This window comes from Nelumbo lutea, chromosome 1 (genome assembly GCF_056320005.1).
Source record: "Nelumbo lutea isolate HS-2025 chromosome 1, American lotus-T2T, whole genome shotgun sequence".
NCBI classification, from domain to species: Eukaryota; Viridiplantae; Streptophyta; class Magnoliopsida; order Proteales; family Nelumbonaceae; genus Nelumbo; species Nelumbo lutea.
The window spans coordinates 69,222,646-69,242,533 of NC_142684.1; the positions used below are offsets into that span (position 1 = coordinate 69,222,646).

The 19,888-nt window shown below is 40.1% G+C and overlaps 1 protein-coding gene across 1 annotated transcript in view; it reads right to left on the reverse strand.

Moving 5' to 3' along the window:
- Positions 1-19,888, reverse strand: part of LOC148875144 (glycerophosphodiester phosphodiesterase GDPDL3-like) — an 88,109-nt gene that overhangs the window by 25,161 nt on the left and 43,060 nt on the right. Inside the window, exons 4-6 of the mRNA XM_088964849.1 lie at positions 18,683-19,184; positions 9,091-9,129; positions 8,696-8,977 (exon numbers count right to left, since the gene is read on the reverse strand). Coding sequence (XP_088820975.1) covers positions 8,696-8,977; positions 9,091-9,129; positions 18,683-19,184 — 823 coding nt within the window. The remainder of the gene's footprint in view (positions 1-8,695; positions 8,978-9,090; positions 9,130-18,682; positions 19,185-19,888) is intronic.

Here is a 19,888-nt window from a genome sequence, read left to right on the forward strand (position 1 = left end):
CCCACAGTCCTTGGGTGTTACAAGGTGGCTTGGCCCAAGGACCACTTAGGGTAAGTGTTTGGCCCATAGAGCCCATTCGATGGGTTTCAGAGGGTGCACTGTCTTTAACAGTGTGTTCGACCAAGCCTTGTAACAAAGGCTGGGCCGAACCCATGTGGCTGATGTGTAGATCAATGCTTGGGTCCCACGCCATACAAGGAAGCCCAACTGGGCAGCAGTTAGGAAGGTTAAGTGAGCACATAAGCTTGATGGGCCTAAAGCCCATTTTGAACTGGGCTATTTATTTAGTTAATTAAAGGGGCGAATTCTGAGATGGATTAGAAGATAGGATAGGGTTTTAATCCTACACTCAGAGAGTCCAGATCTGAATGTGATTCAGATCTAGAAACCTCCTAATGGGATTGTGATAAAGTTAATCTAATCTACAGATAAGATAAGGGTTTATCCTTATCTCTAGAAGAGAAGGCTGATCCAAATATGATTTGGATAAGCACCTCCTAATGGGATTAGGAGCTGATCTTTTAATTTAACAAAAAGAAGGAGGGGGCAGCAGCCTAAAAAAAAAAAAAAAAAAAACAGAGAGACCAAGAAACACATCAGATCCTCTTTAGTGCTGAAATCATGAAGAGAGAATTCTGCACCCTGCGAATACTCTCTTGCCGCCTCCCTGCTCTTGTCGCCCTGTTTGCCAGTTCAATCTCCAGCTGTGGGAGAAGTCAAGATTGGATCTTGATATCAGTTCTTTGAGAAAGGATTGAAAAGGAAACTGTGCTCACGTACCATTCTACTGATTCTTGCGAATGACAGAGTTCTTGGGGAAGAACACTGATGATTCTGCTCCATCCTGCACTGCGCCATCTTCAGTGAGAGCAGTCTTTGGATCCTTCCTTGGGCGTGAACACCTTCGTTGGGAGTAATTACTTCTCCGTATCAGGTATTATTCTCTCCCATTCCTTTTGGTTCAGATCTGGTTCAGTTTAAGGTTCAAGATTTATCCTTGAAAATATGATTTTCTAAATAGGGAATGTGATTCCCAGTTGAAGGGAGAGGAAAAATTTTTGAAATTCGCCCCTTATTCCGCAATCTTTGGGCGTCCATGGGATGGATCTCTCATCCTTTCAGCAAGAAGATGAGAAGTTCTAGGGGAGTGCATGTACTGGCTGACAACACTAACTGCATAGCTGATATCCGGCCGAGTGAGACAGAGATATAGAAGCTTTCCAACCAACCGTTGGAACATAACTTTGTCCTCAAGAGGGTCCCCACCCTCTGCACTAATCTTGTGATTTTGTTCGATGGGTGTATCGGCCGGCTTAACACCCAGCTTTCCAGTTTCCGCCAACAGATCTAGAACATATTTTCTCTGAGAGATAAAAATCCCCTGTTTGGATCTAGCAACCTCAATACCCAAAAAATACCGTAGTGCACCAAGATCTTTTACCTCAAACTCTTGATGAAGGAGCTGCTTGAGAGACTCAATCTCATGACTGTCATTTCCTGTCACCACAATATCATCTACATATACTGCTAGTAGTGTCAGAGAGGACTCCATCCTTTTGATGAATAGTGTATGATCTGACTGAGCCTGTACATAACCAAACCTTCCAAGGGATAATCTGAACCTATCAAACCAGGCTCTAGGTGACTGCTTCAAACCATACAATGCCTTGTTCAGTCGGCAAACCTTCTTACCTGTCTCTGTGTCATAGAATCCAGGAGGCAACTGCATGTAAACCTCTTCTTGTAAATCTCCATTCAGAAAGGCATTTTTAACATCCATCTGAAATAGGGGCCAAGAATGATTTGCTGCAAGGGATAACAAAACTCAAATGGTGGTCATCTTGGCTATTGGGGCAAAGGTCTCCAAGTAGTCTATACCATAAGTCTGAGTGAATCCCTTTGCAACCAGCCGGGCTTTGTATCTTTCAATAGAGCCATCAGCATTATGCTTCACAGTGAATACCCATCTGCATCCCACCGATTTCTTTCCTTTTGGTGGGTCAACCAATGTCCAGGTATTATTCCTCAACAGGGCATCCATTTCGACTTGCATTGCATCTTTCCATTCTGGAACCGATAAGGCTTCTTGCACTGTTCTTGGAATAGGGACATCGGCAATGGAAGTGAGATAGGACCGGTAAGATGGTGATAGACGATCATAGGATAGGAACTGTGAGATGCTATGAGCTGTAGAAGTGGTGCAATGTCGTTTCCCTTTGCGAATGGCAATAGGGAGATCAAGGTCATCCATAGGAAGGGAAGTGGCAACAGCGAGAGGTATCTCAGTAGGCTCTAGATCTGGAGTCGCAGAAGGAACTGGATCTGGCCGGGACTACCGAAGACTAGGATCAACCTGCCTGCATCGCCTGTGATAGACTCTCAACTCCAGCTCCCTCTAACCACCCTCACCACTACAACCTTCATTACCCAGTGGAATAGGTAAAGGAACAGCCCCACTTCCACTCTCACTGCTCTCCCCCTGAGGAAAGAAACTCAAAACAACCCCACTTTTACTGCTCTCCCCCTGAGGAGAAACCCTAGGATAGTAGGGTGTCTCCTCAAAGAAGATGACATCCATAGAGACAAACCGTTTCCCTAAAACCGGATCATAGCAGCAATAACCCTTTTGAGTTTGTGCATAACCAAGGAAAATGCATTTGGAGGCCTTAGGGTCAAACTTGGAATGATGAGGCCCGAGAAGCTGGACGAAACAGGTACAACCAAAGGTTTTAAGGGGAACAATGAACAACTCCTTGTCTGGGTAAAGAAGGGAAAAGGGGGCTCTCATATCAAGGACCCGGGAAGGAACTCGATTAATGAGATAAACTGTCGTGAGGATAGCATCACCCCAGAAGCGAATAGGTACATTGGAGGTAAACATAATGCTTCTAGCCACCTCCAAGATATGCCTATTCTTCCTTTCGGCAACGCCGTTCTGTTGTGGTGTATAAGGGCAAGTGCTCTGGTGAATAACTCCATGGCTACGAAGGTAGGAGGTCAATGGTTGAGCAAAGTATTCCTTTGCATTATCAGATCTGAGGACTTTGATTTTAGTTCCAAACTGAGTGAGAATCATTTGATGGAAGTTTTGGGTCAGAGCAGGAACCTCATCCCGAGAACGCATAAGATATACCCAAGAAAACCGGGTATGATCATCAACAAACAGTAGAAAATATCTGTACCCACCCATAGAAGAGATATGATATGGCCCCCAAACATTAGTATGCACAATATCAAAAGGGAAATTATTCCTTTTATTACTTAAAGAATAAGAGGTTCTACAATGTTTGGCAAGCTCACAACTCTCACACCTCAACTCTGATATCTCAACAAACTCAAATAAAGCAGGAAACAGACTCTTCAAAGACTTAAAAGACAAATGACCTAATCGGTTACGCCAAAGCATAACCGAACTCACAAACTGGGAAACAAAAGACTTCTTATCCACTGACTCTTCCCGTCAGGTACTCTCCCCAAGCAGATAGATCCCGTTCATCTCACGGCCAGTTCCAATCACCTTCCTCGTCTCCAAATCCTGAAAAACACATCGGTCAGGGAAAAAGGTTACTGAACAGTTCATGTGTTTGGTAATACTACTAATTGAAAAGAGGTTGGTATCAAGCTTAGGAACATGCAAAACAGAAGATAAAGAGATAGTGTCCGATAACTTGATGTCCCCCTTGCCCGAAATGGGAACAAGAGAGCCATCAGCAATGGATACTCTATCTCGGCCAGAGGACAAGTGATAAGAGGTAAACAAAGATGGCAAGCTCGTCATATGGTCAGATGCACCTGAATCTATTACCCAGTAGTGATCAGTATTACCTGAAGCTGAAGCATGGTAAGCTGAGGCTCGAGTACCTGAATGTGCAAATGCAGATGTAGCAGGAGCTGATGGGGACTGAGATGGCTGAGCTGAACTTCCAACTTCTTTTTCCAACTGTATTAGGGCAGCCCGAACAGCAGCTAAAGTCTCCAGGGATGTACCTGATGAGGATGTTGAATCAGTGTTCACTGCCATATGAGCATTACCCTTCTTATTTCTCAGTTTTGCTGGGACCAAGTGAGGATGTAGCTTCCAACAAGTATCTTTTGTGTGCTTGGGTTTCTTGCAATGTTCACATACCAGATCCCGTTTATCTTCCTTCTTCCGGTCCCTTTCTGAGTCACCCCCTGGCTTGGGTTTAATAGCTGTCAAGGCTGGGAAAGAAGGCTGAGGCCGCATCATAACTTTCCTCCTGGTCTCTTCACTATGCACCAAGGAGTATGCTTGAGAAAGGGTCACACTATCTCTTGTCAATATCTGTTGTCGCACAATGTCATATTCTGAATTCAAACCAGCCAGAAACTCAAATACCCTATTCGTCTCAACTTGTTTTCTGTGAGTTTGTGCATCTTTGGGACTCTCCCACTCAAGGGTCTCCAGATGGTCAATCTCATGCCACAAGGATTTCAAGGTAGAGAAGTAGACAGAAACAGGCTTCTCTCCTTGTTTAAGGCTGTTCACCTCACACTTCAGTTCATAGGCTCTGGCAACATTGAGGGGTTGGGAATAGGTTTCTTTCACAACATCCCATATTTCTTTGGCTGTCTTTGCCCACAAGTAATTTCGACTGATATGTGGCTGCATGGAATTACACAGCCATGCCATAACTAAATAGTTCTCTTGAACCCACTTGGTGTATATTGGGTCCTCCTTGGAAGGTTCTTTCACATCTCCCAAGAGGTAACCCAGTTTTCCCCTTCCTCCAATAGCCATCATGGCTAATTGTGCCCACTCCAAATAATTTGACCCATCAAATCTCATAGTTGTAATCTGAAACCCGGTTTCAGATACATTACCATAACTGTGGTTTCCAAAACTACTATCTCCCTGACCCTTGAACTCCATCTCCGATCAAGATTCAGTGGCTACAAACTGTTAGAGCAGTTATACCAGAAAATAGAGTCAAGGAAGTAAGTCTGAAAGCTGATCCGAAACTGATTTGATCTGAAACTGATCTGATCCGATCAGAAATACCAACACAAAACCGATCTGAAACTGATCTGAAACTGGCCTGATCCGATCAGGAATACCAACACAAAACTGATATGAAATCAATCGCCTATCAATCTGAGATGTTCTCTGAAACCACTACTATGGGGCCCACTACTGTGAGAGCAAAAATAGGGTTTCAACTATAGGTTTGAAGAAAATTAGTGATCTGAAATCACTAAAGTGCTCAGCTGCACTCTCCAAGCAGTCCGCACTAGTAGGACTTGTCGTAGGGCACTGTGAAACCCTAAAAACTAATCCCCTTTGAAGAGGGGGTTCGGCCAAACAATCAAACCCTAGACACAAACTTAATCACAGTTCGGCAAGCCAAACCCTAGAGCAAACTTGAACACAGTTCGGCCCCTCTTTCTAGATAGGTCCAACCTATCTCGGCTGATTGCAATCTCTAAAAATCAGTAAAGAAACAAACTTACTTACTGATTACCTGCCTTCGGTGTACTATCTTCTAGGGTTACCTGAACCCTAGCCTTCGCTGCCTCTTCCTGATTACCAACTCTCTGCAGGCTGCGGCAAGTCTTCAACTGCTGCGAACCTCTCCTGGTAATCTCCAAGATTCAGCCGCCGAAAAACTTCTTCAAGGCTTCCAGCCCTAGCTAGTTCTCATGTGATCGGCTGGACTAGATACACATGAGAAGCCCTAGATAGGCTCTGATACCAAGTAGAAGATCAAGACTGTAATCAGTCTTGAATCCTAAAAGGTTTTAGGTTTGTAAAACAGAAAAGAAGATGAGAGAAAAGGGAGAGAATAGAAGAGAAGCAAGAGAACACAAGTTGCTGAAAGGAGGGACAGATTCTAACAGATCTGCCGCCGCCACTCTCTTAATATTTATAGGTTTATGTTTAGTACATGATGAAAGGACACATCTGCCCTTGGTACTTACATAATAAAGAAAGTAAATAAAACTAAAATAAATAACAACTGAATTAGCAAACTGACTCAAACTGACACTACTATAACTGAAACAAATACTGCTGTCCTACGAACACAGTGGGGCCCACATCAGTGTTCTCTACATGTAACAAGCTGAGACTATTGTATCTGAGTTTAAGTTATGTGTCCCATCTTCTATGAGGGACAAAATTGTCTTTCTTGTAACTCTAAGTTTTATGAATAAAATTCAAGTGGGTCGGCTAGGAGAGTGATTTTTCATATTCTCTCTTCTAGTCTGGCCGAACGCTCTTCTTCTCTCCTTCTTTCTCTTTTCTTTCTTCTTTCTTCTTCTCTACTTTGACCTAGAATCAACTAGGGTTTATTCACAATAAGCACCACCACAAAGTGGAATATCAAGTCGGTGAATTTGTGTACTTGAAACTACTTCCCTACCACTCCCTCTCTATCCAGCAGCAATGCTGGAACAAGTTAGCCCCACACTACTTTGGACCTTTCAGGATCATCGACAAGCCCGCCTACCGCTTGGAGCTACCTCAGCACTCTAAAATTCATCCAGTCTTCCACATTTCAGTTCTGAAGAAATGCCTTAAGCCAGATGCAGTGAGCCAACCCACTCTACCAAGATTCACCGATGACATGGCATTAGTCACGGAACCATAGTCCATTATTAACTTTCGTTGGGTGAAAAAGGGAAATCATGTGGAACCAGAAGCTCTAGTAGTATGGTCTCACTTACCCAAAGAGGATGCCACTTAGGAACCATACATCCAGCTCCACCACCAATTTCCCAATCTTGACCTTGAGGCCAAGGTCCAGCTTAACAGGGGGATAATGTTGGAACAAGCAGTTATACTGAACCCAGACCTGTATAGGCAGTAACCAGCCAAAGCTGAAGCCTTGTAAAAGAAGAGGTCAACGTCACCTCAACTAATAGACAAGTGCCATAACTAATTGTAACAAGAACTGGAATGTAAGCACCAAGAACATAATAAAGTGTACCACCCTCTCTCTCTCTCTCTCTCTCCTTAATTTAGGAGGTGGTTCTTCTTAGAACCCTGAGTTAGGCAGTTCCTAACAGAATGTGGCCAGCAGATCCAGACTCCTGTTGGAGTGCCTCCATGATGGATTTTGACAAAGAAAAATCTTACTTCTAGGTTCATTTCCTAGTTTTATCAAACAGCAAGCATACAAACTGTAAAATAACAAAGTTTTTAACAAAATAACAAAGAACTTTATATCAAGACATGGTAAATCATCATATCCAAAACACAGTAACATTTTAAATCTATCAATTTCAATATTTTAACATAATATAGCAATGTAATACATATTTAATAGAGAATTGCATGTCAACAAAATTAGCAGCTAATGAAAGATTTAAGAGAGAGAGTGATGGAGAAACAAACACACTAAAACAAACACTAAGGTGGGAGAGCCACTATTCTTTCCAAGAAGAAAGAAGCATAGAAACCCTCCTTGTCCACTAAAATAAACAAAATCCTTGGATCTCTTGTATATTAACTAACAGTAAGATCCTAAACAAAACACAAGTAATATAATGATAGTATGCATCATTAGACATGGAAATAAGATGCACACTAAATAAAATTACAATCAAGCACCTGCCTGGTTATTTTGTCACCAAGGCAAGAACCTTTTTGCCTACACAGGCAACTTTTATACAGGCAAGAAACACACCATAGCATAGTTTTCAAGGCGCCAAGGCGAGGCTAGGCAATAGGGGATCACCTTGTCGCCTAGTCACCTAGGCAAAGGATTTTTTCATGTAAAAAACATAAATCCTAGGGTAGTTTCCTAGGTTCCATAGCATGTTCCTTAATAATTATCCATAGTTTTCATAAGAAAAGTATAAGCTTCGTGTTAAAGTATAGAAAATCAACATTTTCATAAGAAAAAGAAGAAAGAAACGAAAATTCAAAAAATATAGGGGATGAACCCCTATTTTGTTATAGGAAAGTAGATGTCGAAGAAGATAGTGTGTTGATTAGACACAATTTTAAGTTTGTCCTTACTTATTGGTTCGGGTTTTGAAGTCTTTGAGGTTAAATGCAACATTTACCAATGTTTGTGTTGATTAAACCCTAAAAAATAGGAAAAAAGAAAGAGAAATTAGCATATAAGCACACAAAATGAATATTTTAGTTTAATCATGTCTATTTTATAATTATAATCTCAAAAAATTAGGAATATAAGAGTATTTTATAACACAATGTAAAAAACTGCTTAGCAATTAGGCGAGGCGAGCCTCCAAGGGCACCTTGTCGCCTAGGCATCGCCTTGACAACTATGCACCATAGGGTGTTTCATTATGTAGATCACTGCCTAGGCAAGGCCTTGACAATTATTGGAGGAAACTTCACGGCTCAATAATCTCTACTTACATATTCAGACAAATGGACTATCTTTGAAGGTCATATTAGAAAGTCAGAAGTGATAGTGGGGGTGATGGGGAGGGAGGAGAAATTTGCTAAACTCACTGTATATGTAGACTGGGACTTTGGGAGTTTTATGCATTAAAGCTCAAAACGTTTGTCTAGAAATAAGATTTAGATGATCCATCACAGATGTATTTCAGGTAAAATGATTGATCTTCATTCTATGTCAAGATTATAAAGGTTAAAATTTTCTTAAGAAAAACTTCAAAATTTTAAAACAAGAAAGTTTTCCCAATCAGATAATGGAAGTTCATATTTCAGTCAATCAGATAACAACAAATTCCAACTTACGCTTCAAGGTCTTAATCTCTTCCCATGTAAGGTTGAAGGTAAAAATTCCTGGGATTGGCTGAATCTGTCTTATGGTAGTGGAACGAGAGTTAAAATCTGTTTGAACAACATTTGTGCCATCCATAAGATTTATAGAGCCTAAACATATAGAAACCCCGTCCTGTGTCATTTGAACAGCACAGTCAATGACATCAGCACCATCGTCAAAAGCTTGCTTATATGCAATATCTGTAGAACTAGGGTAGATTCCACTAGCCCCATTATGTGAGATAACAAGCGGCGCTGTAAGACAAACAAAATAGACAAATAAGTTGATAGCGATATCCTTTTGTCATGCTTTTGAAAGAAAGACCAACGAGTTTCAGAAAGAAGCCAATATAATACTGGCAACATACCTTTTCCAGAACTATTTGTGCTTAGGTGAGCAAAGCAATCTGCAGCAGTGGTGGGAAGCAATTAATATCCTGAAGAAAAGAGTTTGCTGAAACTGAACAAGTGATATGGATGAATTTGACAAATAGCAGAAGTTATCAATGTTAAATGATACACAGATAAAATACAATTGTAAATTGTAATTAAGGATAGTTTTACTTGTTCTTTATTCTTATACAATCAATCAGCATGTAATCCAGGGAGTGGGATCCATATTTTTACATACTCGAAGATTAGCTGTATTGCTGAATTCAGACAAATCAGTTTAGCCTTTTGATTGAGCTACCACCATAAGTCAAAGATATTGAAGTATTGAAGTATAATAGCTTACTAGAAGAAACAAGTTCACTGTTGATTTATCTGCTGTCACAACCTCAAATGTCTATAACAAAACCTTTGATGCTTAGATTAAGATTTTTGTGCTTTTCTTTTGGAGGAAGGTGTTACAAACGTTTACCAACATATATGTTTTTTTTATCACCACTTGGATCAGAATTTCTATTTGAATGGTTACAAAATTGTTGTGACACAACTCCCCCATGTTGAATTACTCATTGGGAAAAAAAAGGTTTCTCATAGTGAGTCTCCCCATTTTTGTTCTGACAGTTGCAAACAATCTCTCCTATATCTCTCTTAGTTCTTGCAATGACAATAAAATGTACATAGTGTTGGAATAATGTTAAAATAACTTAGTTGCAGATGTTAGGGCCTGTTTGGCTAATTAAAGTGTTTTTTATTTCGTTTTTTTTATTTATGTTATGTCTGTTATTGTACTCAGGGGCACAAGGGTCTTTCCCCTTGTTATTTCTATCGCCCTATATATAGTAAAATAAACACTGGCGCCGCCAATACTGTTACATTGCAAACCTTCTCTCTTCTCTCCTCTCTTCTTCTTCTCTTCTCTTCTCTCTTCCGCTTATCTTTGGCCGGCTAAACTGTCAAGATGGTATCAGAGCAGGAATGCTGATTAAAAGAGAGCAGATCGATCAACCCTACTGTCAAGAGAAGATCGATCAACCCAAAGAACAGATCGAACAGACTGGCAGAAAAGAAATCTGATTCTGCACTACAGAATAGCTACAACTGATACAATTCTCCCTATTTCTTCTCTTCTTTACTCTCCTTGGTCATGTGCCGAGTGAAAACCCTATGAATCTGGGGCGGCTGAATGCTATCGAACCTGTGTAACCCTAGTTTTATTGGATCGTGTGATCCTGTTCATGTGGTTAAGACAACTGTAGGTCAATGCTGACCTGTCTTCTCAATGGTTTGAGTTGACTATCAGTGAGAAGGATCTCTCCTGCTGATTAGTGGCTGTTAGAATCTAGAATTCTGGTAGGTGGGGACTGATAAAACTATATAGGTCTTATATATGCCGAATATTACCTCAGTTTTTGTCCGGAATTTAGTACTGTTTGTGCTCAATCTGGTTGGTAAACCCAAGTGTGTGGGTGTGAACTGAGTGGAGCATTGTTTTGTGGAGTAAGGAGGGGTCCTAAGTCCGGTGTTTGGGACTGATTAACTGCTTGACCATGTCGACTGAGAATTCTACTACTTCAGAGATCTCAGGGAGCCACAATGGAGTGAGTGGGGGAATGGATATGAGCTTTCCCATGGCTGTCATTCCCTTTGATGGTCTGAATTACCTTGAGTGGTCTAGGGGGATAAAACTCTACATCACTGCTAGGGGCGAATAGGATACATCAATGGGAGAATAAAGGAACCGAAGTATGGAAGTGCTGAGCATGATAGGTGGAACCAAGAGAACAGTATGGTGATGTCTTGGCTCTTGGTTTCAATGCTGCCACGAGTAAGGAAGACTTTTATGTGGGCTGAAACTACTTGTGAGATATGGGAACAAGTGAAGTCCACTTATTCAGAACAGACATTAAGCCAAGATATATCAACTACAAGCTGAATCTTCTACTTGCAAACACGGGGGAGAGGAGTCTCTCGATGTACTATTTTGATTTGACATCAATATGGAAAGAACTTGATCACTATCAGAATGTGAATTGGAAGTGTGATGAAGATGCAAAGGCCTATAAGTCACTTGTATCACAGCAACGCGTGTTTGCCTTCCTCCTAGGACTGAATTCGTCATATGAGTCAATCAGGGTACAGATCTTGGGTAGTAAAGACTTGCCATCAGTCCAGGAAGTGTATGCCTTGGTGCAGTCAGAAGAAAGCAGAAGAAGTGTGATGAATGGTGTAGAAGGGGAGTCAGTTGCCCTAGCGGTCTGGGAATTTCAGATACAAATGTCGAAGGTGGCTTTAAAAGGGGTGACACTCAGAAAAAATCAGAAAATAAAAGCAAGCTTTGGTGCACTCACTGCCAGAAGACACGACAGACTAAAGATACATGCTGGGATCTCCATGGAAAACCTAAATGGGCACAAGATTTGGGTAAGAAGTCAGCACCGGATCAGGGCAAGAAACTAGGCCGACAGAATAAAAAAAGGTATAACTCAGCTAATATGGCATCGATAGAGACTAGTCCTTCCGTAACTCAGGAGAGACATCCCGGTTCTAACCCTAAGAAAGATATTATCAACTCCTTCCGTGAACATTTGGAATTGTATCGTAGGACTCTCCGCCAGGTGGATTCTGGGCCTACTCCTACCTCATTTGCGTCTACATCAGGTAATGCCACAGCCTTCCATGTGTTATCTCATACTACTGATTCACCTTGGATTATTGACTCCAGAGCCTCAAATCACATGACCGGTAAGTCAAATTTGTTCCAGGCATATAACCTTCTCTCTAGGAGAGATAAGGTAAAACTGGCTGATGGTTCTTTTTCTACCATAACTGGCCGAGGCACCATATCTCTCCCACATGGCCTTACTCTTCCTAATGTCCTGCATGTTCCGAAATTACCTATTAATTTGTTGTCCATTAATAGTATTACTCACTCTTTGAACTGCTCAGTCACCTTTTTTCCGTCTTCATGTGTGTTTCAGGATTTGACCTCAGGGAAGACGATTGGTAGAGGAAACATCGTGGATGGTCTCTACGTGTTGGAGAGTAATGTTGGTCTAGTGGTGACTGAGTCCACAAGTTCGTCGAGTGAGAGTCAGGCCTATTTATGGCATAGTCGTTTAGGTCATCTTTCTTTTGAATCGTTAAAAGTTATGTTCTCAAAGCTGTTTGAGTCCTTGTCAGTGAGTCAGTTACAGTGTCAAACTTGTCAGTTAAATAAGCATGTAGAAGTTCTTTACCTTTAAGAAATAAAATATCTGAATTTCCATTTCATATTGTTTATTCTGATGTTTGGGGCCCTGTTACTCTACCTACTACGGCTGGCTATTATTATTTTGTTACTTTGATTGATGATTATTCTCGATACACTTGGGTTTACCCTATGCGATCTCGAGATGAAGTGCCACAAATTGTGAAAGATTTTCAACACATGGTGTTCACTTAGTTCCAAACGGAAATTCATATTTTCCAGTCAGACAATGCAAAGGAATATTTCCATAGTGATCTCACAAAGTTCTTTGCTTCGAGTGGGTCACTTCAGCGAAGCTCTTGTGCCAGGACACCCCAACAAAATGGTGTGGCTGAACGAAAAAACCGTCACATTTTCGAAGTTGCTCGTGGCTTGCTGATTTATATGAATGTGCCAAAACAGTTCTGGATGGATGCAGTATTGTGTGCGGCATATATCATCAATCGCATGCCCTCTCAGCTACTAGAGTATAAGGCACCACATCAGCTCTTGTTCTCTACAGCCCTGTTGTCCACCATTTCGATGCGTGTTTTTGGGTGTCGTTGTTTTTGACACAACCTGTCACCTACTCGTGGTAAACTTGACCCTCGGGCTATTTCTTGTGTTTTTCTTGGTTACCCTTCATCTCAAAAGGGGTATCGTTGCTATGATCCCATTGCCCGCAAGTACTATGTTTCCATTGATGTCTCATTCTTTGAGAGTCAACCGTTCTTCTCGGTTTCTCCTCAGGGGGAGAGTAGGGTTGAGGAGAAACAGGCGACGACTCAGATTCAACTACCTCCTTTACCCGATCCTCCTCCGTTCCGGGTTTTTCATCGTCGCCATAAGAGCCAATAGAGTTCAAGGGCCGTGGAGCTGGACACTATGCAACCAACATCATCGGATTCACCCGAGGCAGATCCGTCTCATCAGCCAGGTACACTTGCTCCCATTGCTCCTTTAAATGTTGATTCACCTGCCCCCAATGATCTTAATATTCCTATTGCTAAGAGAAAGGGTGTTAGATCTTGTACCACTAATCATCCTATCTCTAACTTTGTGTCCTATGAGCATGTTTCACCTTCGTACTGTGTCTTTCTCTCTTTTGTGGATAGTGTCCCCATCCCTAAGATCGTGGCAAAAGCTTTGTCAAAACCTGAATGGACAGATGCAATGTAGGAAGAAATTAATGCCTTACACAAAAATGGTACGTGGGAGTGGGTAGATCTTCCTGAGGGGAAGGAACCAGTGGGGTGAAAATGGGTGTTCATAGTGAAACACAAAGCTGATGGAACTGTTGAAAGGTACAAGGTTAGACTGGTAGCAAGAGGCTTCACATAGGTATATGAAGTGGATTATGCAGAGACTTTTGCTCCAATAGCGAAGATGAACTCTATCCGGATTCTCCTTTACTTGAAAGCAAATCTTGACTGGGATCTTCACCAATTGGACATCAAGAATGCCTTCTTGAATGGTGACTTGGAAGAGGAGGTGTACATGACCCAACCCCCAAGGTTTTGTGCCAAAGGCAGTGAACAAAAGGTGTGCAGGTTGAAAAAGTCCCTATATGGGTTGAAACAATCACCTCGGGCTTGGTTTAGTAAGTTCCATTCAGTAGTCCAACAGATGGGATTCAAACAATTCCAGTCAGATCATACCCTGTTAGTAAAAAGAGGTGAAAGTAAAATTGCAGCTCTTATTGTGTATGTGGATGACATAGTGATCATAGGAGATTGGGAGGCTGAAATCCAGAGACTAAAAAAATTCTTAGCCACTAAATTTGAGGTGAAGGATCTAGGCCCCTTACGATACTTTCTTGGAATTGAAGTTGCCCGCTCTCACAAGAGCATCTTTATTTCCCAACGGAAGTATGTACTATATCTATTAGAAGATACAGGCAAGTTGGGGGTAAAACCATCTGAGTCACCTATTGAACCTAATCACCATCTAGGAGACAATCAGGGAGAGTTTTTGAAAGATGTAAAGATGTTCCAGAGACTCGTGGGGAGACTTCTGTATTTGTCTATGAACAGGCCTAATATTGCCTATGCAATGGGTGTCCTTAGTCAATTCATGCACAGCCCGAGGACAACTCACTTTGAGGCTGTAGAGAGGATCTTGAGATATCTCAAGAAGTTTCCTGGGGCTGGTTTGTTGTTCCAAAAACACAATCACTTAAAAGTGGAAGTATATACTGATGCAGATTGGGCAGGAGTGGTCAATGACCGAAAGTCTACCAGTGGTTATTGTGCCTTTGTAGGAGGAAACCTTGTCACATGGAAAAGCAAAAAACAAAGTGTGGTGGCTAGATCCAGTGCTGAAGCAGAGTATAGAGCAATGACTTATGGGGTTGCAGAAATCATGTGGATAAGAAATCTATTAGGTGAACTGGGTTTCGCAGTAAGCAATCCTACGTCACTCTACTGTGACAATAAAGCTACCATCAATATTGCTGCTAATCCAGTTCTGCATGATAGGACGAAACACATTGAAGTGGACAAGCATTTTATCAGAGAGAAACTTGAAAGTGGAGAAGTGTGCACACCATATGTCAGCTCGAAAGAGCAACTTGCAGATATCTTCACCAAAGGTCTTCATCATGTGCGGCACAAAGATTTGTGTGACAAGTTGGGCATGATTAGCATCTATGATCCAACTTGAGGGGGAGTGTTGGAATAATGTTAAAATAACTTAGTTGCAAATGTTAGGGCCTGTTTGGCTAATTAAAGTGTTTTTTTATTTCGTTTTTTTATTTCTGTTGTGTCTGTTATTGTTCTCAGGGGCACAAGGGTCTTTTCCCTTGTTATTTCTGTCACCCTATATATAGTAAAATAAACACTGGCGACGCCAGTACTATTACATTGCAAACCTTCTCTCTTCTCTCCTCTCCTCTTCTCTTCTTCTTCTCTTCTCTTCTCTCCTCTTCCACTTATCTCTGTCCAGCTAAACTGTCAAGACATAGAATTCCCATTCTTTTTAAATTGAAAAGATAAAGACATCTACTTTTTTATTCTATCACTGATGTGTCAATGTTTTCACTGGCTGGTTACAAGAAAGTCCATATGGGCTTCTAATTCAACCCATCTACGTGGTCCCATATCATTTTAAAAAAAGTATCTATATGGGCTTTCAGAATGTGCCCATTACTGGCCTTTCTTCGATTCAAAAGAAGAGCTTTATATAGCTAGCCTTCTTGGATAGGCTTAAATAGTCATTAACTATTAAATAATAGAAAGGCCCGCTTGGGTCCTTAGATCAGCCCATTAATTGTATGCCACCTGGTGCATCTGAATAAAATACTTTCATCTTACACTTGATCATCAAAATTTCTATTTAACAGTGTTGTACCTTGATTGGATTGACTCCTACAGTAAAAGATACACTTAGGTTCACAGGTGAGGCTCATTTTGTGAGGCATGTCTTTTGGTCAAAAAAGAAATTGATAAAATCTTCATACAACATAATACACTCAATTAAACAATGAAGTTTTTATTATTTTGGGTAAGGCCCATTCGGGGTATCATATAGATGGTCTTCTTAATTACATCTCTACAACAATGAAGAGAAAATCCTTTGGTTTTAACTTAAAGAAACAAATAAAACTTTAGATATGTTAAGAAAGTATTCTTCTCTTTGAGAGGGTTATTGAACTGCCCACCTCTCTTAACCATAGAATATGTGGTCCTCAAGGGTCCCAAGTGAGTTCTTTTAGAGAGAGTAGTCCCTCCTTTAGATAAGAGCTTGCATCTGCCGTGACCATGGTCAATGAATTAACCTTGAATATGATGTTTGAATAAGCAATTATTTTATTTTTTTTATATGTAACTCTAAAATTATCTTTTTGAAACAGTAAGATAGAATACTTCATTAAAAAACAACCAAGATTACAAAGACTGCCCCTGTACAACGAGGGACAGTACAAGGATATACCCAGAATTAAAGCTTATGCCAATAAAAAAATGCTGCTGATTTGGATGTGGAGGATTCATCAGGGTGTCAAGATGGAGGGGGGAAGGGATCAGGTGCTGATAGGTGGAAGAAAGGTCTCCAATTTATGTTGGTTGATTTGGAAGGATGTTGGTTGTAAGAGTAAAATGGGTGGCACAATCAGCCAATGCTTTGGCTGAGTGTCTAGCCAAGCAAGGAGTAGCCAGGGATCAATTGTACTCGGCACAGTTGTAGGTTGTTATTGCCTTGGAGAGTACGCAGCTCACACCTCTCCAAGAATACTTGTATCAGTTTTTTCTCATTAATTTAATATAAAGAATTACTTTACTTATCAAAAAAAGGGGGTTGTTGTTCTTAGGTTTTGGGAGTTTTTAGTTTTACAAAGGTGTTTTGATGGTTGTATATTTGTAGAGGTGTTTTTGAGGTGTTACCTTAACACATCTTTGTATTCGTACTCAGTTCCTTTTTTATTTTAATAAAAATTTTCTTTTACTATTAAAAAAGAATGCTATTTCCAACATACCCTGCGTTTTGAATAGGTAATTTATTATATTGCATGTTGTATTTATGTTTTCTAGAGTTTAAACAATTTAGCCTTTTTTTTATAAGCAACAAAGGGAACATATTTATTAAACACCAGGCTGCAAGTACAGCCAGAAAAGTGTACAATGCTGGGACTCCCAAGAGGCCAACTGTTTGAACACTTTGACCCTTGAGTTTCAGTAGAGGAAGAAGAGAGAAGGAGAGAAGAAGAGAGAAAATAGAGAAGAGAGAGAAGAGAGGAGAGAATATGAGAACCACAATCCGGTATAGGGAGAACAAATCCTCTTCCTAGCCGACCCAATCTTATACAGATATGATAAAAGTAAAATGACTGATATACCCCAACTTAAGTGTGGCGACAGTCACTTAAATTAAGACAAAACTGACAAAGCACAACTTAATAAGAATGTAAAAGACCATACCATTCCTGTTAAGTCGACTCTAACAAACCTAACCCTAAGTAACCACTAAACAGTTCTCTGTAATACACATTAACATCTTCTTTCAGTTCATTGACAATAGAGCTCTTACTGGTCACTAACCTTACCCAGGTAGAAAGTAGACTGCAATTCTCTTTGTTTGGTCAGCCTTGCCGGCTTGGAGGTCTCTTGTCATTGAAACACCATTAGTGATTCTATATCTTGTTGGTTGACAGATTCACATTTGTTGTCAATTAATTTATTCACCTTCAGGGCCTCCATTTAAGTTTCTATATTCTGATTTCTGAAATTTGTTCTCAGTTCTCATGTCCCATTGTTGTCAATTCATCAGTTACACAGTCAAGGTTGTTTTGGTTGGGACTTGGGATTGGATTGAGAAGAGAACAATCAAATGAATACCAATTCGATTATTCAGGTAAGTTTTGTCCTTTTTTAACACAATTTTGATTTTTCTTCCACCGAAAATTGTTCAAACAGCCAACTGACCAATTAATGCAATCTTGCTTTTCCCCTTTAGTCTTTACTACTGGGAATTGGAATACTAAGTTCATTAGAAGGAAAACCTCAGGATGCCTTCTTTTTCTTTTTTTTTTTTCTTTTTCTTCTCTTTTCTTTTCTTTTCTTTTTCTTTTTTTTTCTCTTTTCTTTTCTTTTTTTTTTCTTTTTCTTCTCTTTTCTTTTCTTTTTTTTTTTAGTTAGGCAAATTTCAGTTGGTATGGAGGGCATCAGGGACATTGATAGACTTGTCCTTTCTTTCCATTTTTTCTATTATAAATATGCTTTTAAATAACTGCAATTTCTGGGGCACAGAAACAGTAAGCATTATAGCTTCCCTTTCTCACATTCAAGTTTCAACCTTTTTTATAGAACCAATCTGGTTTGCTTCCAATACCATTATTTTTTGAGAGAAAGGTAACTATCAATTTTCTGCCAACACCACTATCCATTGCATGATTATGTTGGTTATTATTTTCTTCCTCATTTACCTGCAAAAAAAAATGAAAGTGATGGGAGTTTGGTGAGGGATTTTTATTAATAGAATTTTTTTAAAGAAATTGGAGGTTGAATACAAAGTGTTTTATATTCTGACTTCAGGAAACAAGAAGAAGATGACTTTGAGTTGGGTTAGGGTTGAGGAATTTTAGGTTTGGTTGAGTTAGGATTGAAAACAATGGGATGAAGGTAGACTGGGTTAGGGTTAGCACTGGGGGTTCAACACCTCAGGTTGGGTTAGGGTTAGCCTCAACCTAACCTGGCTTGCACCCCTACTTACAAATAATGATATATGACACTAGTGCTAGTTACTACATTCTGTATCACATAGTTGCAACCATCCAACATGAATTTTTCTAACTGATGTACATTTTTATCAGGAGTGCTACTAGAAAAAAAAAATACTAGGTAAGATCTTACCTATGGCCTCTGATGGAGTAATAGGGAAGTCAGACAAGATGCCATCAACAGAGAATTTACCATTGTCGATGAATGAAAGACACTCCTTTATTGGATCATAACTGTAATTGTAGCTAAGAGGTACATCATTAGCAAAATCTGATGCAAAAACCTCAAGCCCTTTCCTATGAGCATTCAACACAACAGAGGTATGGGGTTGTAGATATAGATCAGTGTTCACAGGCCATATGTAATTCTTTGGAACAAGGATTGCAGAGGCAAACGTCTTGACAAAGGTAAGATTTTTCAATATTGAATCATAGGTCTGGTTTGTTGTAGGTTCAATATCATCAGCCCTTAGAAAGCGGAAGACCAGTTTCGTTGTACTTTGCTTAAATCGTGCTGTAATACTCCTGAGAAAAGCTACTTCTGGTGATGAGATGTAACTAACAATTACACGTCTTGATACAGAAAGCACAAAGCTTCTCATATTCAAATTGTGCTGTGTAAAGAATGCATCATGCTGCAGAAAAAATGTAAAAATAGAAACCAGGTTAATGCACAGCATATACTTCAAGAATTTCTAACATTGAAATTTTCTTACATGTTACTTTTTATAAATACATCATACATGTATCATTTTGTAGAGTACAATGGCAGGACAGGATCCACATAGCTGATCCTCAATGTTTGTGATTAAGGCAGTGTTTGGAACCAATGCTGTTTCATGAGAGGCGTTTTCTCAGAAAATGGTGCAGCATAGGCATGTTTTCTCAGAAAAACGGTTTTTAAGGTTTTCTATTTGGTACCATTGCTGTTACTGCCACATAAGCATTTTTCAATGCCATGTCAGAATACTGTTGCACGTTTTCTCAGACCACACCTTTCCTGATTTCCAAGGCATGGCCTGAGAAAACGTTTTTCGGAAAAATGGCTAACAAAACATCAGGTGTTTCAGAAAAAAAAATATGGATTTCAGACGTGGTACCGTTTTTCCGAAGAAACAGCATAGATGCCAAAAACCTACCAAGAATGAGTTAGGTACAAGTAACTTTTTAATATATGGAACCTTGCTCCAATTTGTCTATACCAAACACTTTTAGAGAAAGGAGGGGAGGGGGGCTTCCCATCAACCCTTCAGAATTGGACTTTCAGAAAGGTTCATGAACAAATAAAAATGTCGTCATTTTAATGTAGTGTGGATGCTTCATTTTTTATACCTGTGTC